Raw genomic sequence first — 25699 nt, forward strand, 5'->3', positions numbered from 1 at the left:
AGCCTGGGCGACAGAGGGAGACTCTGTCTAAATAAATAAATAAATAAATAAATAAATAAATAAATTGTAAAATTTCTTGCAGTAATCAGTCAAGGAGGAATATTTTCTAGCCATGGGGTGTGTGGGAGTTAATCTTTGTGTTTCTTGGATGACTTGAGGTAGTCATGGCCAACCCACCTTACCAGAACCCACTGAGGTGCCCAATAAATATTTTATTAATGAATGGTGAGCTATGGCAGTCTGACTTCTGTTTGTCCAAAACCTATGCTTTATTCATGAGGCTCATGAACAGGAGGGGGAAAACACAAAACGTTGAATCTAGTTAGTTAGATGAGTTTGCTTTTTCTCTCCCTGAGGGTAAAAGATACTGAATTACTTTGCCAAAAATAGTGCTTTGTCAAAACCTGGTGTCAGTAACACTTTTATTTAGACCTTCGTATATCTTTATAGGAGTGTTACCGGAAAGGAGTCACCATCCCAGACCCCAAGAGAGGGTTCTTGTATCTCACACAAGAATTTGAGGCAAATCCATAGAGTAAACTGAAAGCAAGTTTATTAAGAAAGTAAAGGGGCCAGGCACAGTGGCTCACGCCTGTAATCCCAGCACTTAGGGAGGCCGAGGTGGGCGGATCACCTCAGGTAACGAGTTCGAGACCAGCCTGACCAACAGGGAGAAACCCCCATCTCTACTAAAAATATAAAAAATTAGCCGGGCGTGGTGGCGCATGCCTGTAATCCTGGCTATTTGGGAGGCTGAGGCAGGAGAATCACTTGAACCCGGGAGGCAGAGGTTGCGGTGAGCTGAGATAGTGCCATTGCACTCCAGCCTGGGTGACAAGAGTGAAACCCTGTCTCAAAAAAAAAAAAAAAATTAAGTAAAGGAATAAAGAATGCCTCTTCCTTAGGCAGGGTAGCCCTGAGGGCTGCTGATTGGCTATTTTTATGGTTATTTATTGTTTATATGCTAAACAAGGGGTGGATTAGTCATAAATTTTCTGGGAAAAGGGTGGGCAATTCCCGGAACTGAGGGTTTCTCCCCCTTTTAGATTGCGTGGGGTAACTTCCTGACGTTGCCTTGGCATTTGTAAACTGTCATGGCACTGGTAGGAGTGTTTTTTTAAGCATGCTAATGCATTATAATTAGTGTATAATGAGTAGTGAGGATAATCAGAGGTCACTATCGTTGCCATCTTGGTTTTGGTGGGTTTTGACTGTCTTCTTTACCAAGAAAGAAGTCTTTAAGAAAGACTTTGAGGCCGAGTGCTGTGGCTCACGCCTGTAATCCCAGCACTTTGGGAGGCCAAGGCGGGCAGATCACGAGGTCAAAGATGGAGACCATCCTGGCCTTAGTAGAAATTCCATCTCTACTAAAAATACAAAAATTAGCCGGGCATGGTGGCGCACGCCTGTAGTCCCAGCTCCTCCGGAGGCTGAGGCAGGAGAATCGCTTGAACCCAGGAGGTGGACGTTGCAGTGAGCCGATATTGGACCATTGCACTTTAGCCTGGTGACAGAGCAAGACTTTGTCTTTAAAAAAGAAAAGAAAAGATTTTGAAATATTTTTAAATATCTTAAGTCCATGCTAATTTGGAATCATTAAAAAGGAGGCAAAGAAAACCTTTTATCAGCAAGGTTTTTGTGACCTGTATCTTGTGCGGACCTCCTATTTCATCCTGTGACTTAGAATGTCAGACCTTCTGAGAATGCAGCCCAGTAGGTCTCAGCCTTATTTTACCCAGCTCCTATTCAAAATGGAGTCGCTTTGGCTCAAACACCTCTGACAGGAGTCTCATTTGAACCTGTGGTGACATAGTCCTGCCTATTTGTTTATTATTGGTGACCTAACACATGACCTTGTGTTTTTATGTTAAGTAAGGTTGATCTCTTAGAAGAAACATTATCTTTCTTTTCTTTATTTCAGAGGGTTTATTACCTCTCTCTGGAATTTTACATGGGCCGAACATTACAGAACACCATGATCAACCTCGGTCTGCAAAATGCCTGTGATGAAGCCATTTACCAGGTACTTTGTTCCTAGATTTCTCTCATCCTGTCTCTTTAAATTTCATGTGCACTTCAGGAAACTTGGGGACATTAAACAGAAAAATAAAGTGAAATAAGAGTGAAAAATCACCTCTATAGATGTGGCTATTACAAACTTTTAAAAATATACATCACTGGTCATCTCTCATTTAAGAGGAACAACCAGAAAAAGAAGTTAGAGAACTCATTATGACTCATGAGAATTTTCTTTTGCAATCAAAGTCTTTGACAGCATTGCCCACAAATTACATTTCAGAAATTAATGTCTGAACAAGCCTTTTAAAAGTACTTGAGTCTTCTGCTATCAGAATCACAAGCTTTACTTTGGGCTTCTATCTCATTTTTAAGAAATGATCAAACTTTGTTATCCATGTATCAAGGCAATTTGTGAAAATGATCAGCTTTAAAAATTCTGTTGTCATACTTTCTCTGTCGCTTAATGAGAGGTAAAATACACTTCCTCCTTAAAGGAGGAGCTTGAAGTATTAACCCTAATGTACTAAGTTGTTTTCATGAATATATTTAACTTTTTCTTTCCTGAGCTTCAGGCACCGTCACACCCAAAACAGGTAGTCCTTAACCTTTTTACTGTAGTTGAAAGGAGAAATGTGTATTTGCAAAGACAAATTCTAAATGAGAGACTGTTCAAACTGTTCCTTTCCTTTGCCATAGGATTGTCCCCTCATGTGTCCTTCGCTCAAGAACAAACACATCTACAACCAGGTCATACCTAACCCACACGTGTGTGGTTAGGTGGAGTATTTCCTGGGAAAGAACCCCTGCAGGTCCTCTCCATGTCCCTTCCCTCTCCTTCCCCTAATATCAGCTGAAAATAACATCCCTCCCTTGGAGTAGCCTATAGCCAGGTGGGGTGACGTGATCCATGTCTACTTGCTCAAAATTTGTATCATACTTTTTTTTTTTTTTTTTTTTTGAGACAGAGTCTCATTCTGTTACGCAGGCTGGAGTGCAGTGGCACAATCTCGGCTTCCTGCAACCTCCACCTCCCAGCCTCAGCCTCCTGAGTAGCTGGGATTACATGCACCACCATGCCCAGCTCATTTTTGTATTTTTAGTAAAGATGGGGTTTCGCCATTTTGGCCAAGCTGGTCTCGAACTCCTGACCTCAGGTGATCCACCTGCCTTGGCCTCCCAAAATGCTGGAATTACAAGCGTGAGCCACCGTGCCGGCCTGTATCACACTGTAGACTTACATTTTTAGAATTTAAAAATGCTGAGTGTTAGCACCAGCAGTTGGCTTACATGAGGAACCTAGTAAGCTCTAATCTGCAGAGAGCAAATTTGAAAGCCCCTTTAACACTGAACAGAAGCATAACCATGGTTGAACTCGTAAGATACAGTTGTCAAGACCTGTGTGAGAAAGTAACTTTTGGTATAAAGGTAGGGATCCAAATAGGTGGCTCCATGGAAACTGGGGCACAACTTCAAGCATTGGTACGTATTCCACATATGTTTTTAAATGTGCAAATTATTTTTCCATTTAAAAAAATAGCCGGTTTCATGGGTTGCCTAACTTTCAGATAAGAACCCAGTTGTTTCACAACAGACCACCTTTAGCCAGGCCTGGGCTAGATTTGCATCTAGTAAGCATAGAACAAGTCATTTGCCTGACCAACAATTCTTTCATTGTAAAATGAGCAATGCAGTGTGATCTCCAGGGCTGCAGAGCTCTGTCCCGAGTGCACAGTGGCGCTGTGGACTCTGCTGTGTGATCCCCAGCACTTTGGGGCAGGGAGCTGGCTGGCAATCAGTCCCATCCATGTCCAAATTCACAGATGCTGCTTGACTTCCCACAGCCTGTTATCTACCCCAGGGAAAAGTAAAGGATTTTACCCCATCCAGCTGGATTGCAGGACTGCGGTTTCCCTGCCTGCTGTCAGGCCCCAGGTCTCCGGGGCAGTGACTCAATAGCTGGTTTTGAGTTAACAACTTTTGACCCTACTGAGTAAATATGCTGTGGTCATGAAAAGATGAACTTTGGTCCATTCAGGAACGTCTGACCTCAGGCCTTTTGGTCATTTTCAAAACCCCTCAGTCCAACTAATATCAGCTTGGTACTGGACTGTTTCTGAGGTTTTAACCCTACTGTACACACACAGAAAAAAAATGTTTTCAATGATAATAGCTAACATTTATTAAGGGATATCTGCCCAAGAATAGTTCCAAATGCTTTGTTTGTATAATGTTATTTAATTCACAGCAATCATCAATGAGGTAGGTACTGTTAGCCTCCACTTTTTTTAAATAGGAAAATTGAGGCATAGAGTTAGTAGCTTGCCCGGGGTCATATAAGAAGTAACAGAGTCAATAATGGACTTTTAGAGCCTACACTCTCCTCCATGCTGCAGCTGCACCGTCTCATACAGTTTGCCTCTGCAGTCAGTATCTGATGCCAGAACAACCTTCAAGGGGGCTGATGCTAGTTTAGGTACACAGCTAAACCTGAAAACCTCTACCCAGAGCTGTAGGAAATGGCTGTCCCTCTGAATGGCCTGAATTTGTATCTGCTTCCGATACTGTTTTCCCTTCATTACCAGCTTGGACTAGATATAGAAGAGTTAGAAGAAATTGAAGAAGATGCTGGACTTGGCAATGGTGGTCTTGGGAGACTTGCTGGTAAGTGACATTGTGAATGTGTTATATTGTCTGGCCGATTGAAGACATCTAAGATGCCATGCATGACCATGCCTGGAAGAACCAGACAGGCTTCCTAGAGGAAGTGCAAAGTATGACCTGGTTGTAGATGTATTTGTTCTTGAGTTTGCACTTTGGTTTGATCAATTCTACACAAATAGTAGAGACGGGAACTTGAACAAAAGAGACACTGCTTAAAACTCAGTTAACCAGATCCTTCCTATGCACTTAAGGGTATGTTAAATGTTGACAGACTAAAAAATTTATTATGCTAGCGTCCACTTTGATCACTAACCCAGTTCTGCACTCCTCCCTATAGGGGGTCATAGGGAACAGTTTAGTATTTAGAATTCGAGATCTTTTTTTCTACATATTCATGCACATTATATACATTTGTACACACACACATATATACACACACACACACACATATACACACACACACACAAACACACACACACGCATAAACGTCTGGAATATATATCTTCCAGACCTTTTTTCTACATATTTACACACACACACACACACACACACATATATATATTCACAGAAAACATTTAATTTTTAAGAAAAATAATCACACTGTATGGCTTTAATACAATGTGATTTCTTTTTTAATTTGGAGATCTATCCAGGAAAGTACCTCTAGGTCAAAAGTAGCGCTTTTACTTCACTGTTATTTGTTCAAAGATTCTCAACTCACATCCTTGTGTGGCATGACCTGAGTTAAGTTGCCGTTGTTTTATTTTATTTTATTTTTTCAGTAGTAGACTCCAGGTCAGAGGCATGACCCCAGTTGGTCAATCATTGTCTTGCCTTGTGCACTTGACTGCTTGATTGACTAGTGGGCAATGATACACTAATATTATTGGTATGGTTTTTAATTAATGTCCTTTTTGTGTATAGATACAATTTGAGTTCTTTGCTTTTTTCAGGGAATAATTTTTCAGCAAATATATAGGAAAGCACTAAAAATATAATACCAGCTCCATTAATTTAGAAAATACCCATCTCTATAACCTAGTAATTCCACTTGATATCTACCCTAAAGAAGAACACACGTAAGAAGACATGTGGGGAAAATAATTGTTACAGTATAGTTTATAAAAGTACGACACCGATTGTCAAAGAACAAAAGTGACCTAGATGTACTTTCCTAGATAGATATCCAAATTAAAAGAGAAATCAAATTGCATTAAAGCCATACAGTGTGATACCATTTATGTTTTTTAAAAATTAAATATTTTCTGTGAATATATGTGTGTGTGTGTGTGTGTGTGTGTGTAAATATGTAGGAAAAAGATCTGGAAGATATATATTCCAGACATATATGTGTGTGCATGGGTGTGTATATGTGTGTGTGCACATAGGTATATAATGTGAATATGTAGAATAAAAGGTCTGGAATTCTAAATACTAAACTGTTCCCTATGACCTCCTGTAGGGAGGAGTGCAGAACTGGGATAGGGATCAAAGGGGATGCTGGCATAATAAATTTTTTTGTCTGTAACTTAATATTTTTAAGGAAGATGCATTAATGTATTATCTGTGAAATTTAAATTTAATAATAAAAATGTACTACCACACATGTATCAGATTGTATTCTATGAAAAATAATTATCTCCTCTCTTTTAGAAATTGTTCAAAAATCTTCTGATTTTGCATACACTCAAATTACTAGAAATCCATTTGCATCTGTTTCATTTTTTTTCATCCTTAGTACATTAGTCATAGTGTGCTTTAACATTGCCATTAATAATGAACAAAACAAAATAAAACAATGCCTGTGGGATACTTGCCACCTTCCTGTGAAGTTAATTATCTGACAATTCAGTAGGCTTTCTATGGGGCTGCAGGAAGGCCAGCAGCGCTGATGGAATGCACATCTAAGAATAAGAACCAGCCTGCCTACCTTTTATGTGAAGCCCGAGCCCTCAGTCTTCGTTGGCTAGGTTAACTCTGTGCCTGACATTCATGACATCGCTCCTTAAGTTGACTGATAAAGTCAGAGTGAAGAGGCTGATGAAGCTGAGAATTCTCATTAGATGATCTCATCTAAGTTGGGACCCCCTCTAAGGATAATCTGATCACGACTCAGGAAAAGCTGAAGAGCCACAGCTCAAAGAGAACAGGAATGGGAGCAGAGCCAGGCCATATGTGAGCATAGGGACTGGCGATGTTAGAAAAACTTGAAAGCCTAAACAGACCATTTGTGTTTGTGGATCTCTGTTTTAAGGGCTGTACCACCAACCTCATTCAGTCCCTTTCTGTTTGATCTACAGCTTTCAATATTCTTGTCAGTTTTAATTCCTACTGTACACTTCCTCATTCTCTGTGTATTTCTCAGCTTAAATTCCTGGGAGGGACAATCTGATTAGTGTAACGCCTTAGTTCTCACCCAACCACAAGACAGATCCTTACCCAGCCTGTTGGTTCACTGTTCTGGATCAGATGCCCTGTCATCAAATAACAGAAAATCCAGCAAAAATGGTTCAGTCAACAAGGACACGTGTTATCACATAACAAGAACTCCAGAGGTTAGGCCATGCCAAGACTGGTTTATTGAGCAGCAGGAGTACAGCAGGACTCCACATCTCTGGTCCTTTTGTCTTTCCCCTCATGGAAAAAAGATAATGGCAGCAGGGAAAATATTTCCCAGAATTCTATACCCAACAGACTTTCTAGCACCTCTCATCTGATTGAATGTCGTTGTATGCTCATGGAGAAGGAAATACAACTGCTATGATTGGCTTAGTAGATTAGAACAGTCGAGCAAGATTCACTTCCTGGTTCAGCCTCCCTGAAGCATATGATCACCTAATATCTGAACAGCAGTAGAATTCCATAAGCCCGGAAGAAACAGAGCTGGCCACAGAATATCTTGTCAGTCAGGTGCTGGAAGGGAATGGGACATATGTAAGTTATACTCTCCTGGGACTGTCTTTTCCAGAGGAGTGAGTCTTAGGGGAGGATAGAGAGAGCTTCCCTTAGAAAAGGCAGTGTGGGGACAATAATCGACATTATCTCGTGCAGGCTGGCTTCCTTATCTGTTCTCAAACAAAATGTACACAGTGGTTATTTCTAGATGGTGAGGTTATAGATGACATTTTCTTCTTTATACATTTTTTACATTTTCTAACTTTTGTATGGTATTAATTTTATAATTAGAAATGAGTTATTTTTAAAAAAATCAATACCCATTGTGCAGTAGTATCTGTGCTTTAGAATACAAGTGTGGTTCTTCATATAGCAATGTTTTGTGGCTACCATGTGTTTTAGGGAAAGACTGGAAATTTTGACTCAGCTTAGTGACTCTATCTTTTGCCTGTGCTCTGTTGAATGTAGCCTGCTTCTTGGATTCCATGGCAACTCTGGGACTTGCAGCCTATGGATATGGCATTCGGTATGAATACGGGATTTTCAATCAGAAGATCCGAGATGGATGGCAGGTGTGTGAGCTATCTTTTTAAATTTTGTTATTAAGGTACTTCTCTTTCATGGTGTTCTGGATGATTTATAATATATGGACCTTTAACATAGAGCTGTACTAATTTCTCTGGCATTTGGTTGGTATCAGTGAGTTCTATCTATCCATCTTCCCGCTTCAGGATGTAAGTTTCCCAAGAACAGAGAACCTTCCAGTATCACTCATCACCAGATCCATGGCACCGAGTGCAGTGGCTGACTCACAGGGTGCTCTGAAAATATTTATCACTGACTGCCTGAATGTGGACCACTAAAATGTGTGAACTTATGGAGGGCACATCTTTGACTCATGATCTCAGCCAAGAACCCTTGATGGTAGGAAGCATGATGCCATTTTGTAGGTGACAACACTGAGTCTCTGAGGAAGTAAAGTTACTCAGATCACACTGCTGGCAAATACATGTCCATATCCCCAGATTCCCAGGACCACATTCAGTATTCTCTTCTACACTCAGAGTCTTGCCTTCCTTAACATGCCAAGGTTACAAGATACAAGCCAAGTGTCCTGATTTTTTTATAAGATGAAATCAGACAGTGTTGTTAACTGTTATAGCAAATAAATCTGGCACGCATTTAAGATGTATAATTACATTGCTCCATAGAAATTTGTACAAATCTATCCAAATGACACTACTTTTACTTTATATAAGAAAACCAGATTGTTAGGTACTTTTTTTTTTTAATCTCTAGTAATTGTTTGAGTCTACAATTGCCCTAGTGTGGACAGTTTTTGCTGATACTAAGTGTAATTTAGGCTTTCTCTCTCCCTCTTTTTGTCTCATATATACACCATTGACAGAAATATATATCTTCAGTTTCCAAAAGCCCTGAGCTCTCTGAGCCTTTCCCACACTTATGAGATGAGTCCAACAAGAGAACGCTCAGGGACTGGATGCAGAGACCTAGGCTGATGCCAGGAGAAAGGAAGATGGCCCAATGAGGATGAGTTTAGTGTCACCACTGCCCTCAGTATTTGGATTCTTTGTGAGCCAAGGAAGGGAAGAACTAAAAAATTTGGTTTGATGAGAGAATATGCCAAGGAAAAAGGCTCAGGAGAATACTGGGGATAGAGTAGAAGACAAACTTCCACATTTTGCTAAGGACCATTGCTGTTTATCTTTAGCTACCCGCAAACAAATAAAAGCTGAGAGGCAGCATCTTATAGAAGAGAAGCCTGGGTCCCAATTTCTCATTTGAGACCTAATGTCAACTTAGAAGACCTGATTACTTTTATAAGGTATGCTGCCTCAATTAGGTTACCAAACTTCCCTGAACCTCAGTTTTCTCAATGACAAAATGGAGATACAAACTCTACAGAATTATTATAAAAACATGTAAAATATCTGGTACACAATAAAATGCTAATATTAGTAAGCACACAATAAAATGCTAATTTTGCCTAAGAAAAGGAGGACACTTTAATAAATTGTGGTATTCTATAATAAAATATTAGTGAAGCCATTCATATTATAGTTTTGATTAATTTTAACAAAATAGGAAATCATTTGTGTTAGCTATAAGTAGAGGATATAGAGTTATAAGGGTGATATAACCTCAGCTATCCAGAAGAGGCCAGAAAGATAAAGGAAAAGTGCTAGAAAAAAATACATCAAAGCTTCAACAGAAGTTATCTCTGGAAGACGGGCAACTTCTACTGTCTTCTGTGTACTCTTCTACATATCTCATTTTCTGTAAGAAATATATGTACTATCTTCTATTTACTCTTCTACATGTTTTATATTCTATAAGTAATGTGTATTTTGTAATCATTAAAAGTTATAAAAATGAAATAAGTTGTTCCTCTCCCCAATGGAGTAACCTAGAGTTCCATGCTGAGAGCCTAGTTTAGCAGGCATTTCCAGGACAACCAAAACTTTGACACAATCTAACCAAACAACACATGGTATCTAATTTTAGCCTTTGAAAAGGATACTGTGTGCTATTCACTATACTCCAGAATCTCCAAGGATCTCATTTCTTATCTCTTAACTACTGTCAGATGGAAGATTTAAAAGAAGCTCAGGAAAGAAATCTCAATATTTTTTTGTCTCAGGTATATTTTCCCCTTACATTTTATGAAGGACCACTATTATCACACCTACCTTTGCTCTTTTTAAATGATCTTTATTCCAGGAAACTATCTCTTTCTCTCCTATCAGACCAAGAAAGCGTGTATTCCAGTGTTCTTTAAAAAGAAAAATAAAGAAAGACCAAATAGGTTTTGCTCATTCAAAATATTGCAAAGCTGGCCAGGTGTAGTGGCTCACGCCTGTAATCCCAACATTTTGGGAGGCCGAGGTGGGTGGATCATTTGAAGTCAGGAGTTCAAGAACAGCCTGGTCAACATGGTGAAACTCCTGTCTCTACTAAAAATACAAAAATTAGCCATGAGATAGTGGCGCACGCCTGTAATCCCAGCTACTTGGGGGCTGAGGCAGGAGAATCGCTTGAGCCTGGGAGGCAGAGGTTGCAGTGAGCTGAGATAGTGCCACTGCACTCCTGTCTGGGCGAGTGAGTGAGACCCTGTCTCAAAAAAATAAACAAATAAAATAACATAAAATAAAATCCAAAGCTAATCTTATCAACCATCATTTCTTCTTTCATTATGACTTGAAATTCAATCAGGAGAGTATGTGATTTTACTTAGCACCTCCATTGTTTACTGGAATAGGATTTTAACTGTCAAACATAAAATATATCATACCATAAAAAAGAAATTATTTCCATAAAAAACAAAAAGCATCTGTCAAGAAAGCAGCGGGCCTCTTCAGAGTACAGTCATGCCCCCACTCATACGTAACACTGTTCTTACAAAGGCAGATTTGAAGAAGACTAATGAAAATTCCACATGCTGGGAAGATTTTTAAAGGTTGATGGGCTTTTAATTTTTGAGTCTCTTCAAGGAAGATTTGCAGTCATGGAGTGTTCATCATGAACCCCCTGAGGAAAATAATTGTATTGCTAAAATTCTATATTTACCATCTACTCTCATGGGGAGTGCAGTAATAGTCCTCTATGAAAATTGCTGGCCCCGAGGAGGAAGTAGGGAGAAAGACGATTGCAACAACCTCACAGAAGTTTCACAATCACACCAAAGCCCTAGGTGGAAAGGCGCTCACAGTATGTATCTCGGAGCTGGATCCAGGTGGCTTCTGCAGCCCTTCTCTTGCCTCTTAGAACCCACACCTAGTTCGTGATAGCCAGTCATGCACGATTCACGTTACCCAGCAAAGCTTCTAATTATCATTGTGGAATTCTTGGTGTGCCACAGAAACATTTATCAGTTATTTATAACATCGGAAAGCCAAGTTCATGGGCTTTCCTGATGTCTGTTCACTGGTTCTTTGTGGACTCTATATCCCACAGGTGAAGAGCATTTCTTAGAATTCAGTCAACAGAGTCTCCTGGGCTGACCTCTCCATCCCTGCTGGCTGGGACAGGCTCCATTGAGTCATTCCTCTAAAAAAATGCCTAGTCCATCTGCCACCTGCACCCAGGTTGGCTCTTTTACTCCACAGATCCGCACTTGCTTTCTTCAGCCCTGTGCAGCCTCTGGGATGAAACAGCTCTGACAGCTCACTTGGATGTAGATGAAAATTCTCCCATCTTGGCCCCCCACCCCTACCCCTTCATATGATTAGCATGTTAGTGCATTTTGGGGATCACTGGCTACATGGAAACCTAAATTTACAGGTCAATTTGTCAATTCATTGGAAGAAAGCAAGGTAGAGAGAAGGTTTATCACCATATGGCAGCTTCTGTGGATTTAGTGGAGGCAGCAAGGGATAGTTCTCTCCTTCTCCTCAGATCTCCTCAGATCAACTTATTGTTATGAAACATTTGTTTCTCAATCTACCTTATATACAAATCTTATAAAATTGATATAATTATTCACCGATTCTTTACTGAATCAGTGAGAGATTCACAATAAAGAACAGCAAGAAAATAAAGTCTCCAAGTTGTTAGCCCCATAAAGCTAAAACCAATCATTATTTGGCAGGAAAAAAATTCAACCAACATTTGATGGCATTAAGAATGTCATGTGGCCGGGCGCAGTGTCTCACGCCTATAATCCCAGCACTTTGGGAGGCCGAGGCAGGCGAATCACTTGAGGTCAGGAGTTCAAGATCAGCCTGTCCAACATGGTGAAACCCTATCTCTACTAAAAATACAAAAATTAGCTGTAATCCCAGCTACTTGGGAGGATGAGGCAGGAGAATCACTTGAATCTGGGAGGCAGAGGTTGCAACGAGCCAAGATTGTGGCACTGGACTCCAGCCTGGGTGACAGAGCGAAACTGTGTCTCAAAAAAATAAAAATAAAAATAAAAAGAGTAAATGCAACCTCTGACTTCCACAGGAGTCAAGGAGTGAACCCACAGGAGGAAGTTCAGAGCCCAACCTCTCTTATCTGAGCACTTCAGGCTTCTTGGGGGCAGGACAGTATATGATCCCGCTGCATTTCTCAGCAAAAAAAAAAAATGTCATCAGTTCTCCCATGGTCATGAGTTTTCAGAGGAAAACTGTTTCTGCCTCATCGTCCTCCTATTTCATATAATGCTTTCAGATGGGTTTTACAACAGCCCTGTGTGCTGAAACAAGGCACACAGGCCTATGGTTCTTTCCTGTTACAGGAAGCAGTGTTCACATTGCTCAGTATTTTAAAACCCAAAATTGGCCCTTGCCTAAGTGCAGCATAAAGTATTTTGTAAGTCAGGGTGTTTTCATCCTTTGTTGATGTTATCATTTTACTTATTATAGCGTTTCTAGTTATGAAGCTTGTGCTAATGGACTTTTTTTTTTTTTTTTTTTTTTTTTTTTTTTGAGATGGAATCTCGCTCTGTAGCCCAGGCTGGAGTGCGGTGGCACAATCTCTGCTCACTGCAACCTCTGCCTCCCGGGTTCAAGTGATTATCCTGCCTCAGCCTCCTGAGTAGCTAGGACTACAGGTGCCTGCCACCATGTCCAGCTAATTTTTGTATTTTTAGTAGAGACAGGGTTTCACCATGTTGGCCAGGCTGGTCTCAAACTCCTGACCTCATGATGCGCCCACCTTGGCCTCCCAAAGTGCTGCGATTACAGGAGTTGCCACCACACCTGGCCAAGTTAATGGACTCTTTAACAAGCTTCTTGTCAATTGGCAAACCTCAATTGTTTCTTTATTAAAATTTTAAGAAGATGTGACTTTCTGATGAGCTCAGGTCTCTCTCCAGCCTTCCCTAGGCTTCATCTTGCATCTGATACCTCCTCCTTCCTCCAGTGGCTCTCTAGCTCCTAGCTCTCCTAACTAAAGATGTTGTTGCTATGAGTCCCATTTCCATTCATCATGATGCTGGTAGTTAATATTAGTGGGAAGCTTACCAGCTTTCTTGATAAAAAGTCATTATCAAAGTTTGAATAAGTGAACGTGTATTCATTTGTCTAGCTGTTGACAATAATCTTTAGTGTTTATTTTTGTCTCTTCACACTGTTCCTGAAACAGGCATTACACTCATGTTTAGGTGATCATGAGATGTCCAACATTGTGTTTAATTCTTAAGCAATATCTTTTAAAACTACAGCTGAGTTTTCTAAGAGGTGGATATGAGGAATCAAATAGGTAAAATAACCATCTTGGAGATGATCTCATTGACAAAGCTGCTTTTTTTTTTACCCCCTTCTGGCCAGAACACAATTCCATTTTTTAACGTATAGTCATGCACCACATAATGACATTTCAGTCAACAATAGAGCACATATGCATTGGTGGTCCCATAAGATGGTAATGGAGCTGCCTCCTACAGGTGTACCATTTCTTATGTCTTATACTGAATTTTTACTGTACCATTTCTATGTTTGGATGTGTTTAGATACACAAACACTTACCATCATGTTACCATTGCCTACAGTATTCAGTACAGTAACGTGCTGTACAGGTTTGTAGTCTAGGAGCAGGAGGCCATACCATATAGCTCAGGTGTGTAGTAGGCAACACCATCTGTGTTTGTATAAGTGCACTCTGTGATGTTTGCACATTGACAACATTGCCTAACAACACATTTTTCAGAATGTATCCCTGTCGTTAAGCAATCCACAACTGTATGTGTAATATTTTAAAGGTTAATAATTTACTTTAAAAATACATCCCCCTCCAATGTGTTTGGTCATGGTGGTGTTCTTATTTTGATGTGTTTGTTTGTTTGTTGCAAATGAAAATGTATTTGATATCCAGGATATCCTAAATAGAAACCATAGTTTAAAATTGTATATAAGAAATATTTTGTTATACATTGACATAAATACCTAGGAAAATATTGAAATTGTCAATAAAATAAGTTCATTACTTCTTAGAATACGTTATTTTCAAAATAAACTATAATCTATAGTTCATTATCAAATCAAAATTACATAAGGATTAATATAAGCAAAGACTACGTAATGCAATAATGTTCTGTACCTGTATCAATAAGCTTGATTAAAAGAGTGTTCTGTAAGTAGCATTTTCTAACTGATTCTGTATATTCGAGCCACAAGAATCTTGACTGAACCCATTGTGTAGGACTCGACAGGCCCAGGTATCCAATGGTAAACATCCCCAGAAGGCCTCTGTCTTTAGCTGAAGCTGGACAATTGGATTCACAGATGTTAAGACACAGGCTGTGGAACACAGAGACCTAAGGGCAGATCTTATCTCTGTCATTTACTGTTTGACCTTGAGATCTTATCTGTACCGTTTACTATTTGACCTTGAGCAGTTACAATTCCTCATCTTTAAAAGAGGAATCATAGTTCCCTCCTATATGGTTGATATAATGTGAGGATTAAATGCAGTCATACATATAAAATATTTAGAGCTGTATTAGCAAGTATTATTATTGTTAATTGTAGGCTGTAAAACAATTATAAAAGAGTACTCAGTATTCATAAGTTGTTTCAGTTAAAGATGTTTTAAACTTAATATAATTGAAGGGCTAGGTTCACATTTCCTCACAAATAAATTCTAAGCAATACTGTATCCTTTTGCAGGTAGAAGAAGCAGATGATTGGCTCAGATATGGAAACCCTTGGGAGAAGTCCCGCCCAGAATTCATGCTGCCTGTGCACTTCTATGGAAAAGTAGAACACACCAATACTGGGACCAAGTGGATTGACACTCAGGTATTCAGAGTGCTCGCATAGCCAGCATTTTGTATAGTATTTAGTTCAGCAGATAATACATTGACTATGTAGCATACAGTGTGATATTGAGTATAGGGCATGTCGTGTATTGAGTAATAGAATATATTTTTGTAAATAAATCTGTTACTTCTCTTAGTGCAACCCACTCATTTTGGAGACAAGGGAGCTGAGGCCAAGAGAGGAGTGACTTTTACAAGGGTCATTTTGCAATCAACTTTGTCAGAAAATTATTTTTTTTTTTTTTTTTTTTTTTTTTTTTTTTTTTTTTTTTTTTTTTTTTTTTTTTTTTTTTTTTTGCACCAGAAAATTGTCAGTTCTATAGTAACCAGCATGCTTACCTCTTTGGTTTTATATTAAGGTATTGATAGCAAAATTGAATAATTTTAAATGTCATTCCTGGCTGGGTGCAGTGGATCACACCTGTAATCCCAGCACTTTGGGAGGCCGAGGCAGGCAGGTCACCTGAGGTCAGGAGTTCAAGACCATCCTGGCCAACATGGTGAAACCCCAATTCTACTAAAAATACAAAATTAGCCGGGCGTGGTGGCCTATGCCTGTAGTCCCAGCTACTTGGGAGGCTGAGGCAGGAGAATTGTTTGAACCCGGGAGGCGGAGGTTGCAATGAGCCAAGATCATGTCACTGCACTCCAGCCTGGGCGACAAAACGAGACTCCATCTCAAAAAAATAAAATAAAATAAAATAAAAATAAAAGTATGCAGTTTACACAATCAATCCTGGAAGCATTTTATTTACACTATGGGTCCCACTGCTGAGCTAACCTGTATTTACAAAGCACCTCTAGATATTTTCATAATGTATCAAGAAATTCAATTAGAGAGAGTGTGTGTTTCTGGGCCCACAGAGTTAAGGTTAGGAGGCAGAGGTAATATAAGTGAGGTGGCCCAAGTCATGCAACTTAGCTTCATAGATTGAAGTAATCACATGAATTAACCCCAAACTGGTACCCAGTGAGCTCAGAGCATGAGGCCACATGTGCTCTGTGCATGCATGGGATGGCTTCCAATAAAGTCAAATGACACAGTCATGTGTCAGTTTAGGTCCTCGAGGAAACAGACACCAGAGAGAAGAAGTGCAAGTGACATACTGGGGGGATGCCTATGAAAGGTAAAGAGGAGAGGGAGCAGGACGAGGAAGTCTTCAGACTGTGACACAGGTGTGCCACCTGTGAAAAGTGAAGCGCAAAGAAGGAGGATTCTCATGGAGAGCCTCAGACCACAGTGCCACTCTGAGCAAGTGGCCAGGCTGATGGAGCCTGAGACTACAGATTGCCCATTAGAGAAGTCCCAGCCCTAGTGTCCCAGCCACATGGAGCATCCCAGAGAGCACAGCCTTGGTGTGAGCTCTGAGGGAGCAAGTTCTCTTTGAGGTTCTCTGAAAGAAGATCTAAGCTGTGCACTTCCTGGGCTGCCTTAATTATGCTTCAAGGGTCAGAAGGGTCAAACTCTTGTTTGAACCGAGACTCAATCCCAGCCTGCAAATGACTTTCCCTGATTGATTACAACTTCCTTTAAAAGTCCAAAGACTTTTGTCTCTTAATGAAAGATATTTAAATGGGGGTAATTTATTACTTTGAGGTCACGGTGATCATGAAAGCATGACTGAATATATGTGATTGATATGGACTAGAATGCTTCATTCATTCACAATTTGGCAGACCAAATTAAAGAGATGCGTGTTTAGGTTTCAATGCTGCCGTGACTGTGACCTTGGGCAAGTCACTTCTCTCTCAGCTTCAGCTCCCTCATGTCCAAAATAAGTGGGTTGCACTAAATAAGATCCAGCATCCTCCAGTTCAATTATTCTGTCATTCTCCTTCCTTCGAGCTTGACTCTGATGAGGCAGGGAATGAAAATGAATCATTTCTCACATGAATTTTCGATGCACTGTGAAACATACTTCATCTTCCTCTTCTCTATTTCAGTGACTGTCACAAAGATCAAGCTAGATTTTCCAAAACTTACCTCTTAGACTCAACTCAGCTAATTATCAGTTGATTTGGCAGATCACTATAGGAATCACTAAAATAACTCCTTATGCAACTTTAAAAATCTAGCACAGCATTTTAAATATTATATGAGATGTTATAGCTTCATAAATTTCCTATTCCATTGATTTTCATCATATTTGAAATCAGATCACTGAAAAACCTATGCAAAATGTATTCTAAGTGCTATTTTTTGGTGGGTACAGATTCACATTGTCACTTTGTTTGCATATCACATTTTATTATTATTAGAGCAATGGCTTGATATGAAACATGAAAGATAAACTTTTTTGAATACCAATACCATATCATTCCATTCCACTGCATTTATATCAGGGCAAGGACACATAGAGAGTCAACATAGAAACATTATAAAGGACCATCAGTGTGGATAGTTCCAGTCACTAGATTGTACCAGGTTGGGGAGGAACCACATGTTCCTCTAATACCCTTTGCAGCCCTGGGACCCTCTTCTCCATTTAGGCCTCACACAATTTGAGTTGGTGATGGAGCCAGGAATAGAATTCCATTGCAGTCTCTCAGCCCCATGTTCAACCTATGTCATCACACTTGGGAAACAATGAGCAGATGTTTCTGTTTAATCCTACAGGTGGTCCTGGCTCTGCCATATGACACCCCCGTGCCCGGCTACATGAACAACACTGTCAACACCATGCGCCTCTGGTCTGCTCGGGCACCGAATGACTTTAACCTCAGAGACTGTGAGTACAGCACAGGTCTTGGTTTCTTTATGCGTGTGCTTAATCTTTTTGATTGCTAGTTAGAACCAAATTGAGCTTGAAACAAACAAACAAAAAAGCCTTGAGTTTCTGATCTGAACTTCAGTGACTAAGCAGGTGTTGTATGGAGGAAGCAGGGAGGGCATTTTTCAAGCAATTCTCATGTGAAGTCCAGCATGATGGTGTGTTGAAATCCTTTGGGATTTTTAGGAATTTTAGGAATCCCACATGACACACAGCACAGAGCCAGTGAGATCAAGAGGTTTCCAACAACAATGGCTGGTTTCTCTATTTATTGTTTCTCTAACTTTCCCCTAGTTAATGTTGGAGACTACATTCAGGCTGTGCTGGACCGAAACTTGGCCGAGAACATCTCCCGGGTCCTCTATCCCAATGACAATGTGAGTGATCAAGGTTGCTTTCTTAGTGGCAACAGGAGCAGTTTATTTCACAAGAGCCTGTTCAGTAACCTATAAAACACATTTAATATCAATGGTTTTCCATGTGCAGAAGAAGCTCCATATTTCTTCCTGAATTGTCTAGATTTCCCCTCCCAACCAAGTAAGGAAAACAAATCTGTATAGTTCATGAAATCAGAATTTATATTTTGCCCTTGATTAGTGACCCCATCACTAACGGGGAAGTTCTAGAGATGTATTTTAAAACAAAACCTGGATACAAGAGATGAAGTAAATCACTGGTGAAGCACTACTTCCTTTCCAGATAGAAAGTTTATCTGCAAAGTCAGAAGACACTGAAGATTTCCTGCCTCGCCTCTTCTCTCACTGACTAGGCCCTTTCTGGTCCTCTACCCTGATGCTAGATGGAGTCAGATACCCTGGGGTAGTCCCATGAACAAACGCCTGTTTCTCCTGCCACTGACTTGTATCTTTTTCTTTTGTATCTTTTTCTTATCGTCAATTCAATTATTCTAATTTTATTATAAATATAGCTTGGTTAAGAAAAAACACTTGGGGCCAGGTGCAATGGCTCATGCCTGTAATCCCAGCACTTTGGGAGGCTGAGGCGGGCAGATCATTTGAGGTCAGAAGTTCAAGACCAGCCTGGCCAACATGCAGGAAAATCGCTTGAGCCTAGGAGACAGAGGTTGCAGTGAGCCAAGACTGCACCACTGCACTCCAGCCTGGGTGACAGAGTGAAACTCCGTCTCAACACACACACACACACACACACACCACTTGGAACTGGATCTCAGGTAACTGCTATTGATTCTTAGTTCTTTTAAATATATGTAACTCTAAACTTCTCTATGGGTAAAATCCTTTTCATGAAGCTGTAATGATTTTTTCAAAGTTTTCTCAGAAGCAATAAAATTAGCACTCCGCTTTACAAAGATGGCAAAAAACAAGGATCTTGGGGGGACTAGGACATGAATAGTCCTTAATACCAGATGTCCACCTGCTGTTAAATCATAATCCCTTAGAAGGGAAGATGATTACATGGATTTGGCTGGAGCATTTTTAGGAACCTAATGGTATATATTATTATTCCTTTGTGGAAAACATTGTGGCTTCAGTACATTTCAGAGAAATCTCTAACCCAAAAGCAAAAAGTTATTCTATGTCAGGGTCAAAGTAAGAATTCTTCCAAGTCTGGGACCATACTGCCAACCTAAACCCAGGCTGCAGGGGCTTGAAATTCATCTTCCTGTCTTCAGTAAGGACCAAAGCTAATTTTACTGGGAAATAATCATCTGCAGTAACTGACAATATATACGAAGTTAGCACGGGGCAAAAAGTTGACTAGATTTGTTGGGTAAAAGGGAGCTCTCAGGATCATGTTTTTGTTTGTTTGTTTTTAAGAGTGAGCTGATAAATCCTTTTGTACTGTAATTACAATAACAAATTCATTCTTCTCAACTTGGCCATAGCCCTAGTCCAAACATTAGTTTCTCTTCCAGGAAGCCTGCACCTTTCTTCACTCTGCAGCTTTGAGATATCTGTTCCCTGCTTAAAACTCTTGAAAGACTTTGGATCACCTATAAGAGAAGGACAGAATCTTAGTCATGTTACCTAAGTTCTTCATTGATGTGGTTACCAGTCCCCTGATGCATCTTCCATGATTTTGCCCCAACAATAGGCCCCAGCTGTGCAGGACTATTGACCCTGTTCCTTCCCACCTTCATGCCTTGCACGGCATCCGTTGCTTGCAGGGAATATTCTGACCCTGTGTGTCAATTCTGACACATTCCTACTCATCTTTTAGGGCTTAGGTTAAGAATTACCTGATCACCCAGGTTCTCAAAATACTGTATATTTAGCTTAACTTAATTTTTTTTAAAAAAAAATCATCACATTGTATTTATAGCCTTGTTTATACCCTCCCCTGCCTACTAATTTGAACTTCTTCAAGTCAAGGACTGTGTGTAATTAATCATTTTATTTCTAGGACCTCAAAACTTTCCTGGCTCAATAAATGTTACAGTTTATTAGAGATGGATTCCATAGTGCTATTTATTATGTTTTAGAATAATGACTTCATAACTTTTACAATGATACATGTCATTAGAAAAAATATACAAGTAACATAAAAAGTACCAAGAATAAAATAAAAGCTGGTTCCTAATTCTACCACCTATAAATTTCCGTTGGTACAGGTTGAGTATGCCTTATCCAAAATGCTTGGGACCAGTAGTGTTTCAGAATTCAGATGTTTTCAGATTTTGGAATATTTGCATATATAATGAGATATCTTGAGGATGGGACCCAAGGATAAATACAAAATCCATTTATGTTTCATAAACACATTATACACACAGCCTGAAGCAATTTTGTACAATATTTTTAGCAATTTTGTGCATGAAACAAAGTTTTGACTCTGTGTTGATTATGACCTGTCACATGAGGTCAGGGGTAGAATTTTCCACTTGGCTGTGTCACATGAGTACTCAAAAAGTTTCAGATTTTGGATTTCCGGATTAGAGATGCTCAACCTGTACTATCAATCCAGACAGTTTTCTATTAATGACTTTTAATTTTTAATCCAGACTTTTAATTTTTATCAAAATTGTATATACACATAATTGATTTTCTGGGTACTTACTTCCATATTTCTGAATAACATGCAGTTATTGCTACTTGTTGATTTTTTTTCATTTTTACAATTCTTTGTTGACTCCTCACCATTGAAGATGGAGAATCTAGCTCACATCCTCACATGTACTCCCACCCTCACCACATGAACACATACTTCCCATCCCCAATTCTCTCAACATGCTTACATCATAATTTCCACTAACTCCTTAATCAGCATTTACATTATTATGACTACGTAATGCTACAGACAGCTGATCTGTGCATATGTGTGTCCTCATATAATGATTACTTTTCCTTTTCTTAAAATGTTTAACTTATCCTGGAATTAATAATTTTAATTTCTTTGCTTGCTTGGTTTTCTGATGAATTTTCCCTAATTTAGCCCATACTATGCCCAGTTATATACATTTCCTTTCAATATGTTCACTTTGGTTATTCTATTAACTTAGTCTTTTTTTCTGATAAATACTTTTTAGTTCATTTAAATATCCCCTTTTAATAGCTAAATCCCAGAGGAAAATGCTAATTCTAGGAATGTGTTTAACTGAAAAAGACTCATATTTCCATTTAAGTTTAGGCAATTATTCTTGACAGGAGGTACACTAACTAATGTTGCAATAAAGCCTCCATCAAGTATCTCATACTTAAGCAAAGACCTCAAATCATAGTTTGTAACTTATTGCAGCCTTCATTCAAAATATGCTTTATGGCCTGGTGCAGTGGCTCATGCCTGTAATCCCAACACTTTAGGAGGCTGACATGGGCAGATTGCTTGAACTCAGGAGTTCGAGGCCAGTCTGGGCAATATGGTGAAACCCTGTCTCTACAAAAAGTACAAAAATTAGCCAGGCATGGTAGCGCATGCCTGTAATCCCAGCTACTTGGGAGGCTGAGGCAGGAGAATCGCTTGAACCCGAGAGGCAGAGGCTGCTGTGAGCTGGAATCAGATCACGCCACTGCACTCCAGCCTGGGCGACAGAGTGAGACTCCATCTCAAAAAAAAAAAAAAAAATAGCCAGGCATGGTGGTGCATGCCTGTAGTCCCAGCTTCTCAGGAAGCTGAAGTAAGAGGATTGCTGGAGACTGGGAGGCAGAGGTTGCAGTGAGCCAACATCACGTCACTGCACTCTAGCTTGGGCAACAGAGCCAGACCCTGTCTCAAAAATATAAATATAAATATATTAATATATATGTTTAATATATTTTAATATAATATTTTTATTTTTATTTTTTTTTAAATTTATTTATTATTATTATACTTTAAGTTGTAGGGTACATGTGCATAACATGCAGGTTTGTTACATATGTATACTTGTGCCATGTTAGTCTGCTGCACCCATCAACTCGTCATTTACATCAGGTATAACTCCCAATGCAATCCCTCCCCCCTCCCCCCTCCCCATGATAGTCCCCGGTGTGTGATGTTCCCCTTCCTGAGTCCAAGTGATCTCGTTATATATACACATATATATTTGTTTTATATTATCTGTGATCAAGGAAATCACTGATATATTCCTATCAGACTAAAAAACAGGAAACTCTGACATAGGTCAGTGACATAGAATCACTGGCCTAGGTCAGTGATTATACTTTTAAGTATTAGGGAGTTTAGAGCCCCAGATAGTCTATATGCAGACCTCTATGCTCATATTCATTTGTTTTAATAAGACTTTGGTCCAAGGCTTACATTTTGGGGGTGGGGTGCTCATCATTTAAAAAATTTTAATTTTAATAGTTTTAGGGATACATGTAGTTTTGGTTACATGGATAAGTTCTTTAGTGGTAATTTCTGAGATTTTACACACCTGTTACCTGAGCAGTATACACCCAATAAATTGCCTTTTATCCCTCAAGTCCCCAAAGTCCATTACATCATTCTCTTACCTTTGCATCCTCATAGCTTAAGCTCCCACTTACAAGTGAGAACATGCAATATTCGGGTTTCCATTCCTAAGTTACTTCACTTAGAATAATAGCTTCCAGCTTCATCGAAGTTGCTGCAAAAGATATTATTTTGTTCCTTTTTGTGGCTGAGTAGTATTCCATGGTATATATGTGTGTGTGTGTGTGTATGTGTGTGTGTGTGTATATATATATATCTCACATATTCTTTATCCGCTCATTGGTTGATGGGCACCTAGACTGATTCCATATCTTTGTAATTGCGAATTGTGCTGCCATAAACGTGTGTGCGTGCGTGTGTCTTTTTCATATAATGACTTCTTTTCCTTTGGCTAGATGTCCAGTAGTGGGATTGCTGGATCAAATGGTAGTTCTACTTTTAGTTCTTTGAGGAATCTCCATACTGTTTAACATAGTAGCTGTACTAATTTACATTCCCACCAGCAGTGTAGAAAGTGTTCCCTTTTCACCACATCCACACCAATACCTATTGTTTTTTGACTTTTTAATTATGGCCGTTCTTGCAGGAGTAAGGTGGTATCTCACTGTGGTTTTAATTTGCATCTCCTTGATAATTAGTGATATTGAGCATTTTTTCATATGCTTCTTGGCTGTTTGTATATCTTCTTTTGAGAATTGTCTATTCATGTCCTTTGCCACTTTTTCATGGGATTTTTTTTTTCTTGCTGATTTGTTTGAATTCCTTGTAGATTTTGGATATTAGTGAAGGCTTACATTTTTAATAGAAGCTACAGTTTTTAATTCTGCGACCAGGTAAAGACAGGGCAGCTCCATGATCTATAAAAATTGAAGGGTGATGGCTCAGGGTTAGGACCGTTTATTGGTGACATTTACACGGTTTTGCTGACCGACAGCAAATTTATGTGGGAGGAACTTGGAAGGTGGCCGCCATCGTGGCCTCTAAGGCCTCCACCCTGCACACCGTGGCCTGGCTGCAATCCTGTCTCACAGTCATGTAGGGCATTCTCAGCCAGTCGTGGTTCTCCACACGGTCCACGGCTGCCAGTGCTTCCTGATACATTGCCTGCCAGGAATGTGACTGCAGTGAGGAAGGTGGTCATGGACATGGTGCTGGTTGTGTTCAGCTGCAGGAACTGGAGATAAGGTTGGAGGCCAAGTGTCCTTAGGCTGTCATTAACCTTTTCCTTCATCTTCTTCCCTACTTCTGAAAGTACTTGGTACTACCAATTCCTGAGCCTTGAGGGGCTCCAATGTATACACTGAGTTGCTTTTTGGCTTTTCCCCACTACCAGGTCAGGATTTGGCTGTCTTAGGTCTTCTGAATCACTTACCATTCATGCATCTGGTTTTCAGCCTCTAAAAGGTTGTTGCTATTGTCTTTATCCCAACCTCTTTATCTTTGATCTGTATGCCTTTAGAGAATCCTTTTAGTGCCATTTTCATGGGGTCTCAGGAAAGAGCAAAGGCTCACAGTTTGGCGTTCAAACCACCACACCTCAGCAGATGTCCAGTGGGCCTTAGTCCTAAAGTTCCCAGGGCACGAGACACCAGTCACATTTTGGCCACACCTATAATATGAACCACTTTCATTCTATCTCTCTGGCTTGAAGTTTTTTGAAGGGAAGGAGCTAAGATTGAAGCAGGAATACTTTGTGGTGGCTGCAACCTTGCAAGATATCATCCGCCGTTTCAAAGCTTCCAAGTTTGGCTCCACCCGTGGTGCAGGAACTGTGTTTGATGCCTTCCCGGATCAGGCAAGTATTTAGTCTGTGGATGCAAGTGGGGTCCACTGAGGGACTGACTGGGATTTCCTATCAGATTAATTCCTCTCTCTCAGTGCTAAAAACGTTGAGCAGGAATAGTGTGCATCAAGCATTTCATAGAAGGTGGGCATATCATCCAGTGCTTTCTCTAGATGTGTTAGGACAAGGAAGCCAGACCCTGAGCCATCCGTTGCCTTCATGTTGATGTCTTTCCCCACCCAGGTGGCCATCCAGCTGAATGACACTCACCCTGCACTCGCCATCCCTGAGCTGATGAGGATTTTTGTGGATATTGAAAAACTGCCCTGGTCCAAGGTCTGGATAGTTTGGCTTCTTTTTCCTTTAATTAACCAGAATGGCTGCAGGTGAAAGACTGCCAAAAACTCCCTTTTTAGTTTTTCAAAGTAAGTTATTGTTGCTAACTTTCAACAGTTAAAGGTATATTTTCCCTGATGCTGACATTTCTCCATCCTTAGAGTTTTACAGGGAGTAAGACTATAAAATAAATGACTACATTCCTAATGGGACACAAATCAGTAGCTGTATTAAGGCTTATATTGTTTACCATTTTTGTGTGGAAAAAGATTAAAAATTAAGTTCTCTAACCTCAGAAGACAGCTAATTGAGTGTCCCCAATGTTTTAGAAGTCAGCATTTTACATACTTTGTACTTGCTGAGAGCACTGCTTATGGTTTTATCCCTCAGTTTTTGTGTATTTAATAAATGAAAGACATGTAAGGATAGTAGATAGATTGATCGGAATGCTGTCTTAAGTTTCATCAGGTAGCTTTACAAATGACTTCCCCCTCACACCCAGAACATGTTTCCATTATCTGGACTATTCGGGAATTAGTGGAATTGAGTGTGTCTGACTATGCACACTTGGATTTGTCCTGTTGCAGGCAGGGC

The 25699-nt window shown here is 39.8% G+C and overlaps 1 protein-coding gene across 2 annotated transcripts in view; it reads left to right on the forward strand.

The window, feature by feature from the left end:
• Positions 1-25699, forward strand: part of PYGL (glycogen phosphorylase L) — a 42176-nt gene that overhangs the window by 5713 nt on the left and 10764 nt on the right. The window contains exons 2-9 of one of the 2 annotated variants that reach the window (XM_003901782.4): positions 1922-2023; positions 4602-4680; positions 8044-8147; positions 15189-15320; positions 17958-18069; positions 18406-18488; positions 24638-24781; positions 25013-25105. In XM_003901782.4, coding sequence (XP_003901831.1) covers positions 1922-2023; positions 4602-4680; positions 8044-8147; positions 15189-15320; positions 17958-18069; positions 18406-18488; positions 24638-24781; positions 25013-25105 — 849 coding nt within the window. Of the gene's footprint in view, positions 1-1921; positions 2024-4601; positions 4681-7477; positions 7615-8043; positions 8148-15188; positions 15321-17957; positions 18070-18405; positions 18489-24637; positions 24782-25012; positions 25106-25699 lie in introns of those variants that run through there. The other variant, XM_021941213.2, reaches the window with a different exon arrangement.

Source organism: Papio anubis, chromosome 7, assembly GCF_008728515.1.
Source record: "Papio anubis isolate 15944 chromosome 7, Panubis1.0, whole genome shotgun sequence".
In the NCBI taxonomy this organism is placed as follows: Eukaryota; Metazoa; Chordata; class Mammalia; order Primates; family Cercopithecidae; genus Papio; species Papio anubis.